This window comes from Naegleria gruberi (assembly GCF_000004985.1).
Source record: "Naegleria gruberi genomic scaffold NAEGRscaffold_19, whole genome shotgun sequence".
Taxonomy (NCBI): Eukaryota; Heterolobosea; class Eutetramitea; order Acrasida; family Naegleriidae; genus Naegleria; species Naegleria gruberi.
The window spans coordinates 218411-231541 of NW_003163308.1; the positions used below are offsets into that span (position 1 = coordinate 218411).

At 33.5% G+C, this 13131-nt stretch overlaps 8 protein-coding genes across 8 annotated transcripts; 4 read left to right on the top strand and 4 right to left on the bottom strand.

The window, feature by feature from the left end:
• Window positions 1-26: 26 nt before the first annotated feature.
• NAEGRDRAFT_3465 (uncharacterized protein) lies at window positions 27-548 on the top strand (the record flags this gene model as incomplete). The annotated part of the gene is made up of 2 exons (XM_002678036.1): window positions 27-385; window positions 434-548. Coding segments are annotated over 2 exons (474 nt in total), but the record flags the coding sequence as incomplete, so codon positions are not given.
• A 670-nt stretch (window positions 549-1218) lies between these two features.
• Window positions 1219-2241, bottom strand: NAEGRDRAFT_66640 (uncharacterized protein; the record flags this gene model as incomplete). Its single annotated transcript, XM_002678152.1, has 1 exon — window positions 1219-2241. One exon carries the CDS (start codon window positions 2239-2241, stop codon window positions 1219-1221), a length of 1023 nt encoding a protein of 340 aa, XP_002678198.1.
• A 153-nt stretch (window positions 2242-2394) lies between these two features.
• Window positions 2395-4530, bottom strand: NAEGRDRAFT_79453 (beta-lactamase; the record flags this gene model as incomplete). Its single annotated transcript, XM_002678153.1, has 2 exons — window positions 2395-3799; window positions 3957-4530. The coding sequence occupies 2 exons, from the start codon at window positions 4528-4530 to the stop codon at window positions 2460-2462; spliced, it is 1914 nt and encodes a 637-aa protein (XP_002678199.1). The 3' UTR covers window positions 2395-2459.
• Window positions 4531-4769: 239 nt separating this feature from the next.
• NAEGRDRAFT_66642 (uncharacterized protein) lies at window positions 4770-5741 on the bottom strand (the record flags this gene model as incomplete). Its single annotated transcript, XM_002678154.1, has 1 exon — window positions 4770-5741. The coding sequence occupies one exon, from the start codon at window positions 5739-5741 to the stop codon at window positions 4770-4772; it is 972 nt and encodes a 323-aa protein (XP_002678200.1).
• Window positions 5742-6114: 373 nt separating this feature from the next.
• On the top strand, window positions 6115-8072 carry NAEGRDRAFT_66643 (uncharacterized protein; the record flags this gene model as incomplete). Its single annotated transcript, XM_002678037.1, has 6 exons — window positions 6115-6227; window positions 6408-6578; window positions 6650-6876; window positions 6920-7072; window positions 7113-7506; window positions 7574-8072. The coding sequence occupies 6 exons, from the start codon at window positions 6115-6117 to the stop codon at window positions 8070-8072; spliced, it is 1557 nt and encodes a 518-aa protein (XP_002678083.1).
• A 485-nt stretch (window positions 8073-8557) lies between these two features.
• On the top strand, window positions 8558-9943 carry NAEGRDRAFT_66644 (small GTPase; the record flags this gene model as incomplete). The annotated part of the gene is made up of 1 exon (XM_002678038.1): window positions 8558-9943. The coding sequence occupies one exon, from the start codon at window positions 8558-8560 to the stop codon at window positions 9941-9943; it is 1386 nt and encodes a 461-aa protein (XP_002678084.1).
• Window positions 9944-10253: 310 nt separating this feature from the next.
• Window positions 10254-10712, top strand: NAEGRDRAFT_48473 (uncharacterized protein; the record flags this gene model as incomplete). Its single annotated transcript, XM_002678039.1, has 1 exon — window positions 10254-10712. The coding sequence occupies one exon, from the start codon at window positions 10254-10256 to the stop codon at window positions 10710-10712; it is 459 nt and encodes a 152-aa protein (XP_002678085.1).
• Window positions 10713-10956: 244 nt separating this feature from the next.
• On the bottom strand, window positions 10957-12647 carry NAEGRDRAFT_55745 (alpha-tubulin). Its single transcript, XM_002678155.1, has 2 exons — window positions 12523-12647; window positions 10957-12385 (listed from the first exon to the last, which is right to left on the bottom strand). Exons 1-2 carry the CDS (start codon window positions 12566-12568, stop codon window positions 11079-11081), a joined length of 1353 nt encoding a protein of 450 aa, XP_002678201.1. The 5' UTR covers window positions 12569-12647; the 3' UTR covers window positions 10957-11078.
• Between the last annotated feature and the right edge of the window lie 484 nt (window positions 12648-13131).

Sequence of the window (13131 nt, forward strand, 5' to 3'; positions counted from 1 at the left end):
TTCCAATAGCTGAGATTGAAATTGTAAAACGAATTGGGGAAGGCACATTTGGAAGTGTTTATCATGCGCTATGGCATAAGACTGATGTGGCAATCAAAAGACTTAAACATGAAACTAGTGATGATGAAGAATTCGAAAGAGAAGCTATTTTAATGTCTTCTTTAAGACATCCATTTATAGTAAGCTGTTTTGGAGTTTCACTAACAACCAATGCAAAATATATGGTCGTTGAGTATATGAACAATGGAAGTGTTGAGAAGGCAATTTATAATTCCAATCAGGGAAAAAATGTTTTGAGGTTTAATGTGAAATTGAAGATTCTCATTAGTGTGGCTAAAGGATTGACCTATCTACATTCAATCAAACCACACAAAATAATTCATAGGTAAGTACTACTTGAAAAAGGTTAATGGTTTAAAGAAATCTTTCATAGAGACCTAAAATCTGCCAATATTCTGTTAGATTCAAATATGAATGCTAAAGTATGTGATTTTGGATTGAGTAAGGTAGTTTCCAATTCGCATACAATGACTTCTAATGTGGGCACATTATTTTACACCAGTAAGTTCTTTATGTTATTCTTGTATTGTGATCAAATCTACCGAATCATGTTGAATATCAATTTTTGCTTCCCTTAATGTTTGTCACAAATAGGTCCAGGTAAGTATTTCAGTTGGTTTATTATTGTTGTATATTTTTCTGTTTTGTTAACATGTCATCCTATAATGCTCTGTTACATTGTGTTAACTCTTTAGTAAGTTTCACAATTATTTTCACTTTACTTTAATATTGAAAATAAGGAGTTGTTATCTAACCAAGGCTATAAAGGCCAATCCACCAAATTGGATGTTTATTCCTTTAGTATTGTAATGTGGGAACTTTTATTTGAAAAGTCTCCATTTTCTGATGAATTGGAACAAGTTGAAAATCCATTCTCAATGCTAATGAATATTATTAATGGACACAGACCTAAATTAATGTTTGGAACTTCATTCGAAAATGTAACAAATGATTGGATTGAACATAATTTCACCAAGAAACAAATTCAAAATGTTGGTAGTAGGGAAAAGATTATTCAATATTTAGCAAAGTATGTGAAAATAATGGAAATGTGCTGGGCTCAAGATGCCTCACAAAGACCAGAATTTATTGAAATTGTTGATTATTTGGAGAATTTAAATTCTTCCTTATTCAACCATTGAGTTGTTCTTCCATTCATTACACTACATCAACTTGATTAGTTATAAAAAGTCTATCCTTCTTCCTTTGTCTACGGTGTAAACCAGTGAAGAGGAGAAGCTTGCTGACAAGTAGATCTTTTGAACTATAGATTAGAATATTTTCATTCAAATTCTCTTCTGCCAATCCTATCTCTACAATACAATAGAGAAATAATCCTCCAATGAGAGATTTTATCATCAGTATGGCACTAAACATACATAAAAAGATCCCAACACCACCTATTGCAGATGTTAAGCCAATTGGTTCTAATGTCCACTCAACTTGTGTTGTGAGGATTCCATTTCTATCATAATAGCAGATAAAGTGTCTGTGTTCGTATTCTAATGGGTTACATGGGCCATCCTCACCTCCACATTTGTATTGAGTTGGTCGAATGAATTTGTAGCCATCAGAGTGCATGGTTATTTCAGTCCTTACTTCAATAGTCAATTTGAATGAATCTGTTGGGATTTTATCGTAGGTACATTTAGATATTTCGATACAACATGGATAGAATGAATTTTTAAAATCACACATGGCCAAACCCTTTTCACATGGAATGCAAGTTGTGTTTGGAAATGGAATGGTATTATAGATTATTTCTGTAGAGTTGGAAATGGAATATTGATGACAATCAGCTGCTTTCCATACATCTTCAATTAGATACCATAGTATTGCCATACCAAAAGCAGCAATATTTAACAGAAAACCAAAAAGTAAGAGAGCAAATCCATTGTAGAATGTTTTAACCCTACAAATATCACCAACATGTTCATTCATCCTCTTGTGTTTGACAATTTGTGTACGTTTAGATTTTGGATTGGAATGTTGGAGATTTAATTTGTTATCGAATTCTGTCCAATATCTATCGGAAGAAGCAAGGGAGAAGAATCTCTTATTGACCAGAGTGAGAGTATTAAGCACTTTCACATCTAAAACATTTATAAATTGGAAAACTAAATCCAGCTCGTCATCATTAAGGGAGGATGGTGTGCGAGATTGTTCTTTATATTGAGACATTTTTTTAAAGAGTTTCGTATTAAGGGAAAGGGGTACGGGATGAACAATTTAATGTTCAATGTTTCATGCTTTGTGAACTTTACTCTGCATTTATAAAGCAAGTTTAATGTTCAAAATATAGTGCTTTGAATAAATCTTGAATGATTGAACTTTAGAATTTTTTAAATAATTTAATATTAATGTTACAGAGACTTGATGAGCCTGTAATAATTGATTTCTTAATTGATACGTTGATAGTTCTTTTCCTTCTTTTCTTCATCAACAACTCGGTAAACAAAAAGAGCAATGCAAATAAAGGTCATGCAATAGAATCCAAAAACAAGAGAACTGAATGGCAAGTAGAATGGAGCAAACTTGATAGCAAAGATAATGTAAGGAACATTGTAAGCAATAAGGCCATAAATGTCACTGTGTAAGAATACCATCAAGGCAGTGTAAATCACTGAAGTAACAACGACAATAACAAATCTAATCAAAACTGAAGCACTACTAGCACTTTCAAACCAACCAGAGGTCAAGAATGGGAATTGACAAGTGAGTGGAACCTTAGAGTGGCAAATAAATGCTGTCATAACACACCAAAGAATGAACAAAACAATAGCAAACAACCAAGTAACAATAGTAATAACCAAACCACCAATAGCTCTATCATTAACTCTACTACAAGCATTATTTTGACTATTACCAGTCATTTGATATTCCCAATAGCAGTGGAAAACATCCAAAACAGGAGCAGCAGTTTCAGTATTGGCCAAAATGACAAAACCTTGCTTGTGTTGTCTGTTGAATGCATAACGAGCATGCCATCCGAGATTGTGTCCAGATTGGAAATTAGTCATGGAACCATCAGATAAGACTTCAATTTCTGAACCAAGAGACATTGAGGTGGTAAACTTGTCCTTAATATATTCATAATAATTGAAAAGTTGTTCAGTATGTTCAGCATCTAGAACAGCATTACCTTCAATACCAGCATTCAAACCAGCAATCAAAAGATTGGCCATTTCAATACCACAACTGTACAATCCAAAACCAGATTGAACACTATAGGAATATTCTGGAATAGCGTAGAAATAACTGCCATAGGAAGAACTGAATGTACGAATATTAGCAACATCATCAGTGTCAAAAGTAGAAAGTGACAAACCCAAAGGATTGAGAACATTCAAGTTAATCCAATTTGTGAAATTGTGGCCAGTAACATCTTCAATGATGGCTTGCAAAATTGCCATATCAGCACCATTAGAAACTCTAGATGTAGAAACACCAGTCTTTGAAGGGTCAATACGAATACTGTTGAAAACATCATTGAAAACAACACGGTTACGGCTAGTGGTTGGTTGACCATAGAATGATTCATATTGGTTAATATCAACAGCTCCAGAAGTGTGAGTCAAAAGATTCATAATAGTAGTGTCATTACTTTGACCACCCTTCAAATTCAAAAGGAGTCCTCTCTTAAGATAAAGATTGGCAGATGAACGAACAGATGTAATTTTACCATCTTGAACAAGTTTCATAATACCAAAACCAGTAATAGTTTCAGAAATTTCACCAACTATTTACAATTAATTTCAATTGATTGCATCATATGTGAAAATTTGACATTTCCGAATAGTATTTTCGAAACGGTTGTCATCAAATGATGATAACACAAATACCAATAATATAATAACAATCATATTGTTAATGAAAATGCAACAATAAAAACTAACCTTGAAAGAGAGTATGATTAGTAACAGAACTGTTCACTGTTGTGAAATAAATATCTCTCTGACCAAAAGCATAAGGTCTAACTCTGTAATTATCATCATCATCAGAAGCAGTATCAACCAAAACCAATTGAGCACCAGCAATACCATACATGCTCAACAACTTTGGAAAATGATCCATAACATTAGTTTCAATAAAACTCTCAGAAATTGGCAAGCTACCATTACCACTGGTACTATTTACGAAACGGTGTGGTCCAACCCATTCAAAATCAGGACTATAATTAAAAGGATTCATGTAAACATTTTGGAAAATCAAGATAAACCACAATAATGGAATTGATATCAAGAATATACTCAATATGAATGGCAAGGAACAAGAATCTGACCAATTACCGAGTGTTCCAGCACGATCAGTTTCATAGTGAGAAATTTCTTTAGCGGCTTGAGCAGAAAAATCTACATCAATATTTACGCCATCTTCTCTTCCGTTGTTGTCATTGTTGTCTTCTTGTTGTTGTTGGTGTTGCTGTGTTGATGATAAGAGTGAGGCTCTCTCGTTGCTTTTATCACTCATTTTTTTTTAAAATCTTTTTTTCGGAAGTGAAAAAAAGACTCCGTTCCCGTAACTTACGGCGACTCCGTTTTGTGGTGTGATGTGTTTATTTGGTGGTGCCCTTCTTCGTTGCAGTTGAAAACAAGGAAGTGAATATCCGTACAAGTACTCGTATGAGAAAATTGTTAATTAATTTTGTAATTGTTTCATTTTCACAAGAATATGTATTGAAAATTATTGAACCAAAAAACAAATTACATTTAGAATTTAATTCTTTGTGCACAGGTAATGTAACCTTTTTGTTGGCTCTTTGTCCAAATCCAGTGAGAACCTGATTGCTTAGTAACTCCATAGTTATCTGAGTGAGGAGCCTTGACACCAACAGGCCAACTGAGGAATTCATCTCCTGAAACAGAGAGATCACCAACCTTACAATTCCAAGTTGATGAACCAGTATTGAATTGTTGTCCCTTATCATTATAGATATTGACAAGCAAACCACCCAAACCGTCCATATCAAAAGCACGGACAGAAATCAAGTCTCCATTAGTTAAAGTTACCTTGGTCTTTTGCTTACTACCCCAACTATCGCCAGAGATGACTTTACCACCATTAATATAGAGAGAATAGGAATTGTCACATGCAGCCTCAATGGTGAATTCAGACTTTCTGTTTTGAGCTGCTAATTCTTGAGCTTTCTTTTCTGCAGCTTCTTTTTCAGCCTTCAACTTGGCAGCAGCTTCTTGTTCGCCTTTTTGCTTGGCTTCAGCTTCCTTTGCCTTCTTTTCAGCAGCTTGTTTCTCAGCAAGTGCCTTTGCTTCAGCTTCTTGTTTTAATTTCAACTCTTCGGCAACTTGCTTAGCAGCTTTTTCTTCCTTAGTGGTTGGGGTATTAACAGAATTAATGACCATTCCATTTTGTCTGGAAGAGGTTGGTACTTGCTTGGAGAGGAAATCAACTTCATACTGCAAAACATTTCTCAACTCTGAGAGTTCAACCAATTGCTCCTTCTTTTGCTTGACATAGGAAGCTTGCAATTCGTGTGCTCCAAACTCTACAGCTCCTTGAATCAAATCCTTAGTAGAGGCAATAGCGTTATCCAAACTAGCAAGATTTTGCTTCTTCTCAGCCAAGATTCCCACAGCATTAGATTGTTGAGCACTAACCGATGTAATATACATCATCATCATGAGCACAGCAGCTACAACAAGGGCAACATTAAATTTGAACATTTTTTAATGATGGTTTTTAAAATAAACTAAGAAGCCTCAATGAATGGCCTTGACCCACTCTCTCATTCTCTAAAAGTCAATTGTTTAAGATTTTTAACAGACCAAATCTATTACAGTTACCAGTTTATGTGATCAGTTACTGGAAAATATTAATTCTAAATGTTTACAGCACACCAAGAACAAAGGTCTAACACTATTATTATAATTACAAAGCACGGAAGAAGAATAAAACCATCAACCATTAATAATCAAAATGTGTGATGAATATTCATTATCCAAACCAGCAGTTGGTGATGAAGATGACGAACAAAGAAATTCATCACCACTCACACAAAGAAAAAAAGTTCTCTAATACAATCCAAAATATAAAACAATGAGTTCATTCCACTGGAAATTGTTGAAGGAAAAGTTTCTCTCACCAACAGAAACCATTAAAAAGACTGTATTTACTATTATTATGGTAAATGATGTGTATGAAATGCTTCCGTAGGTTTATTGATAATGAAATATTTGTATTGATTGTATTTTCTTCATCAACCATTCTTGTCATGTTTAAATTCATTTGTGGATTTCAAAATGTTTAATGTTTAATTAATTAATACGATATATTATATTTAAATCAAAATATTTAAAATTGATGATGATCAAAATATTGTCCGATTTTAGAGATAACGATGGGTTGGGAGGATTGGCTGAATTACAAACCATCATCGAACAGGAAAAGTTCAAGAGTAGACATTGTATTGCCACATTGAATGGTGATTTTATGAGTGCTTCAACATTGGCCACTAAGTATAAGGGATATCACATGATTGATATTTTGAATCATATTGATTTGTAAGTAGAGAGTGATGATTGCTTTCGGAATAATGTAATGTGGAAATTTTTGTTGATAATTTGTGAAATAGAGATTATGTCACTTTGGGAAATCACGAATTTGATTTTGGAACTCCAAATGTTTTGGAAAAGGTCAAGGAATCTAGATTCAAGTGGATTTGTTCAAATGTAGTTTGTCCTGATGATCATAGTAAGGTTTTACCTGGTTTGATTCCAAAGGTTATACATGAATGTGATGGTTTTAGAATTGGTGTTTTCGGTGTTTGTACAAAGAATACTGAATACTTGTCAAGACCAGGTAAGTTATTGACCTAACCTATATTGATTCATATTATTCTTAGGTACTGAGGCTGTATTTTTGCCAAGTGTTACTGTTGCAAATAAGATGGTTAAGGAATTGAGAGAGGAAGATAAGTGTGATGTTGTCATTGCTTTGACCCATCTTACTATTGGAGATGATAGAGAATTGGCAAGAAATTGTCCAGGAATTGATTGTAAGTTATTAATATGATTATTGATTCATATATATTTCAGGTATTTTAGGAGGTCACGACCACACACCACATTCACAAGTACAAGGTAGTTGTTTCATTCATAAGGCAGGTCACGATGCTCAATATGTAACCAGAATTGATTTGTCCATTGAAAAGAAACAAACTCCACTCAATGGAGAAAATCTTGTCCAACTCAAAGTTTTCCCAGGCTGTAACATGATTGTAAACAGAGGTTATAAACCAAATCAAAAGGTTTCTGAAATAATTGAAAAGTACATGAAACAATTACCAGAGGGAATTATGGAAGAAATCGGATTGACTGTTACTAAATTGGATTCTTCAACAGAAAGTGTCAGATCAAAGGAAACTACTTATGCAAACTTTATTGCTGATATTTTCTTGGATTCATTTGGAGCTGATTTGGCCATTATCAAGTGAGTTTTTATTCTAAATTTATTTTACTTACCATTAATACTATCACTTAATATCTCTTTACAATAGCGGTGGAGGTATTAGAGGAGATAGATTCTATGATATTTCAAAGAGAATTACTCGCTTGGATGTATTGAAGGAATTCCCATTCCCTAATAACATTTCATTGGCAGAAATTAAGGGAAGTGACTTGATGGAAGTTACAGAACAAGGTGTAGCCAAGGCTGAGTGTGTCATTGGATCTTTCCCACACTTTTCAAGAGGAGTTTGTGTACAATATGACACTACCAAGCCACCAATGAAGAGAGTTGCCAAAATGACTCTCAATGGTGTCGATATTGATCCTAACAAGGTGTACAATATTGCAACAGTAACCTATATTCTCAATGGAGGTGATGGATTCAGTGCATTCACAAAGGCAACACCAAAGGAACATCCTTTGAATGGAAAATCAGTTTATGATCTCGTTATTGATTGGATTGAAACTCATAGAAAGGTTGGAGCCAAGAAGGAAGGCAGAATTTATGATGTTTCAAAGAAGAATTCTACAGCTGTTTTCAATTTTTAATTTATTGTGAATTAAATCTCTCTACAGTTCAATCTTAATAATTCATTCTATCGGACTATTTGTGAAATAGCACAAAGTTAAATTCACGAGTTGACTGAAGACAACATGATGTTTATTTATTATCTCAATTAACATCTCTTGATATTAGAGAAAATGCAATTGGTTGTAAGGAGCTAAACATTTAACTGAACACTCTAATCAAAATGATTAAAAACAACCACAAACATTTATTACCTTTCCATTTCTTATTCGAATCAATTCAATATTAATAATTAAAACAAAACATCATTATCAATTATAAATATTTTATCTCGAGAAAACCAAAAAGTTAAAAACTAAATATTACCAAAAATAGACGCACTCCAAAACCAATACAAAAAAAGATCCAACTCCTCCTCTCAACTGTTTGTTCATACGTTTCTTGTAAACGACAATCTATCATCATCAACAGCCAGCATTAATCTTCTTTACAAATTAATTTCGGAATGCATGCAGTTAATGATCAACAACAATCAATTAATTTAAATTCGTCATCTTGTGCTTCTTCTAATGAGAAAGAACAGCAACAACCATTAATTCATCTCTTGGAACCATTGAATATTGTCTTGGTCGGAGATGAAGGTGTTGGAAAGTCCTCATGTTTAATAACCTATTCTGAATTATTAAATAAGAAGAATGATATTACAAAGCAGCAACAGCAACAACAATTGGAATATAAATATGATAGAGGATGTATTCCATCAGTAGTTGAGACATTGAGAAGAGAAGTGACCATTCCCAAGACATCACTTGGACATTGTAAATTTGTGAATAGTTCTGCACTGGATCAATCATTTGATTCAACTCAAAGTTTACAAAATTGTGAAGGTTTTACAATGAATGTAAATCTTATTGATACACCTGGTGAAGAGGATCAATCAATGGATAGAGTTCAACATTATTATCCTCATGCCAATGTATTTGTATTAATATTTTCGATTAATGACATTACATCATTTGAGAAATTGGCTGATTATTGGTGTAAGGAAATTAAGAATGTATCTCCACATCCATGTATGATGATTGTGGGTAATAAGAGTGATGTTGGTTCAGAGGAAAGACACGTGACTCGTCTCGATGGTTTGGAAATGCAAAATAAGATTGGAGCTAAAATGTATATGGAAATTTCATCCACGAGTGGAAATAATATTGTAAACATGTTTGATGCTTGTGTGAAAATGGGCACTAAAGAACTTGATGGTCGATGCGCTCACTTACTTTACAAACAAAACGATCATTCAATTCATTTGGAACGTCGACATCATCTTCATCCTGAAACTCTAACTTTGAATATTCCTCCAAGAGAAACTTTGGCAGCCATTAAGGAAACTCCCTCAATTCCACCATCAACTACGAGTAGCATCAATAGTAGTAGTAGCAGCAGTTCAGCTTCTCAAAAGGTTGAGACGATTAAGGAACTGAGCTCAACAACCCAATCACTCTGTGCAAAAATTACAAAACAACTTTCATTTGGGACACCTCCTATAGTAGAGAAGGAATTTAGATTTGGAGTTGAGCTTTTACCAAAGATATTCCTAGATAATGATCCAGAAGCAGAAGTGTTGAAAAAACTAAATTTCAAAATTAAGAAAATTGTAAAGGTAAAAATTGATCTCAACATGAATCCGCTCTGTCAAATCAAGAGACAAATAATTGGTGCATTTGGAAAGGAAAATCCAAAGGTTTGGGGAAGAAAAACTGAAGAGCAATGGTTGAAAACTCTCAAAGTTCAAATATTGGATAACATTTTTAATGATTATTATGATTTGGACGATTGGGAACAGGTTATTTCTCAAAAGGAGGACAATATCAAATTACTTGTATTTTACTAATCTACAGATTGTATGAAAACTAAATAAATAATGATATTTGTTACAACTACAGTTTCGAATAAGGTTTTGACACTTAAACGAAACTACCCAAATACAAACTGCATCAAAAAATCTATTTTTATCTATGCTGACATCCATCGTTGAGATTCTTGCTGAACCATAGTCCATACCTTTTTCTTAAAGTTCCTACTAAAAAAAATCCGCCAAATCAAACTCTAACTTTCTCAGGAAAATATAAACGAGAAAAAAACAAACCCTTTCAATTTTGCTCTCCAAATAACAACAATAACAACAACAAACTTTATACAATATGAGTTTTCTCTTCAGTAAAAAGACCCGAGTTCCTTCCATTGATATCGACCATGAAATGGATCAGGAGAATCACAAGAATTCCAAACAACAAAAACTTCAATCAACTACAACAACAACATTGAGTCGTGTTCGTTCCAAGTCTTCCGTTGATAAATTAGATAGTAGTAATAATAATAACAATAACAGCAACAATGAATCATCACAACAAGGAACATCTTCATCATGGAATGTTCTCGGAAGGGCTAGAGCCAATTCATCTAAACAAAATGCTGATCGTTTTCAAAAGGCTGAGGAAGATTTGGAAAGAGAACACTCTGGAGCAATGACTCACTTGAAGGAGAAGGGAAAGATTGGAGATTATGAAGATGAACATGAGGAGGAACAACAAGAAAAGGTTTCAAAGAGAAGGTTTAGTTTGAAGAAGAAGAAGAATGCTGAATTATTGACTGAACAATAAGAAGGTTTTACTCGGTTTTAGTGTGTTGTGCAGAGGAAGAAACAATTCCTCTGTTGTATTTTAAAAATTGTATTAGAAATTAGTGATATTATTATTACCCAATGTACATAAAAATTATTCCTTTTGAAATTTGTGCTTTCCTTGTGTTGTCTAGATATCAAAAGTGCCGAGCAGGTATATTTCTTATTAATTCCAATTTAAAGTTCAATCTATTCGAAACTAGTAAAATTTACAATTGTTAAGTAATAATAATTTAAAGAGTTAATAATTTATTTGGGAGATTATATTCAAAACCTAATTTGAATATTTCTTCTTCTGGTTGTTATTCGTTGTTTTTGTGTTAGAAAAATTTGATTGAAAACTAATTTACAATTCTTCACCTTCATCCAACATGGAATCTTCTTCAGCAACTCCTGAATCCTTTTCCAATTCTTCATAGTCCTTTTCCAAGGCAGCCAAATCTTCACGAGCTTCAGCAAATTCACCTTCTTCCATACCTTCACCAACAAAGTGATGAACATAGGCACGTTTAGCATATAACAAATCAAACTTGTCATTCATCTTGGAGAAGACTGAAGCAATGGCAGTAGAATTGGAAATCATTGAGCATGAATTGTCAACTTGAGCCATTTCAGAACCTGGCAACATGGTTGGAGCTTGATTATTGATACCAATCTTGAAAGCACATGGAGACCAATCAACAAATTGAATACTGGACTTGCTCTTCATAATCTTGACAGCATCACTGACATCCTTATTGACAACATCCTTACCACGATACATTAAACAACATGAAATGTACTTGCCACTTCTTGGATCACATTTGGCCATCATGTTATTTGGTTCAAAGACCTTACTAGTCAATTCAGCAGCATTATTAGTAGCATAGTATTGTTCAGCAACTGAAACCATTGGAGCCAATGAAGATAACATAAAGTGAATTCTTGGATATGGAACTAAATTAGTTTGGAATTCGTTCAAATCAACATTCAATGAACCTGGGAATCTCAATGAACAAGTCAATGATGAAACAGTTTGAGCAATGACACGATTCAAATTTCTGTAATCTGGTCTAGCAATCTTCAAGTTTTGTTTACAGACATCATAGATAGCTTCATTGTCCAAAACAACTGAAATATCATTATGTTCCAATAAGGAATGAGTAGATAAGACTGAATTGTATGGTTCAACAACTGAAGTAGTCAATTGAGGAGATGGATAAATATTGAAACCCAATTTGGTCTTTTTAGGGAATTCAACAGCTAATCTTTCCAAAAGCAAAGAAGCAAATCCAGAACCAGTACCACCACCAACAGAATTGAAAATTTGGAAACCTTGCAATGATTGACAATTATCAGTAATTCTTCTAATAGTATTCATGGCACTATCCAAAATATCCTTTCCAATAGTGTAATGACCACGAGCAAAGTTATTGGAAGCATCTTCACTACCACGAATCATATAATTTGGATGATACAATTGTTTGTATTCAGTATTCTTAATGGCATCAATGACAGATGGTTCCAAATCCAAGAACATGGCACGTGGAACATATTTACCAGAAGAAGCTTCGGAGAAATAAACAGAAGCATCGTTACCTTGAACAGAATCAGTGGTACCATCAGGTTTGATTCCATGTTCAGCACAGAATAATTCCCAACAGCTGTTACCAACTTTGTTGAAGAAGATTTTCAAAAATTTAGATTAGAAAAATTTGATGATAAAAAGTGGAGATTGGAAAATGAATCATGTGAATAGATTAAAAATGTTAATATATTAGAGAATTGTGAAATTAGGTGTTGATAGTTACCTTGAATACCGGCTTGACCAATGTGGAGGGAGACGACTTCTCTCATTTTGTGTGTGAATTTGTGTGTTTTTTTGTTAGGAGTTTAGACTAGTATCAACTATCTTGTAATGAGATGATTGACTTTTTTTTTTGTTGTTGAATTTTGAAAGGTGGCAGGTTGTGTGGGTTTTTATTAGACTTTTGGCAAGTGACTTTTAAATTTTTTTAACGTTCACAAGATTTTGGCGCTGGCGCAAAAAAAAACACGAATTTTTTGGTTGGGTCAAGGCGGCAAACATTACAAAAATTCTTGCGAAAGTTTCAGTGGAAAATTTGGTGCAAGTTACTACTTTAGCAATTTAACATTCAGCTGTTTAAACTATTATTCCTTCTTGCTAATTTTAACAAATATTGCAGTTTAGTTTGGTTGGTACCAAGTAGTTCAAGTCACATTGATTGTCATCACCAGCTCCTTCCTTTTTGTTTTCAGATAAGTAACAATGTAAAAAGGGAATTTAAAACCAAGTGGTTAAAAGGTAAATTGCAGTAAACAAAACTCAAAAAAACAATCAAGAATCAAAATGGGTCTCTCAGCATCTACCTCTCTTGTCTCTTCACATAATAAGTTTT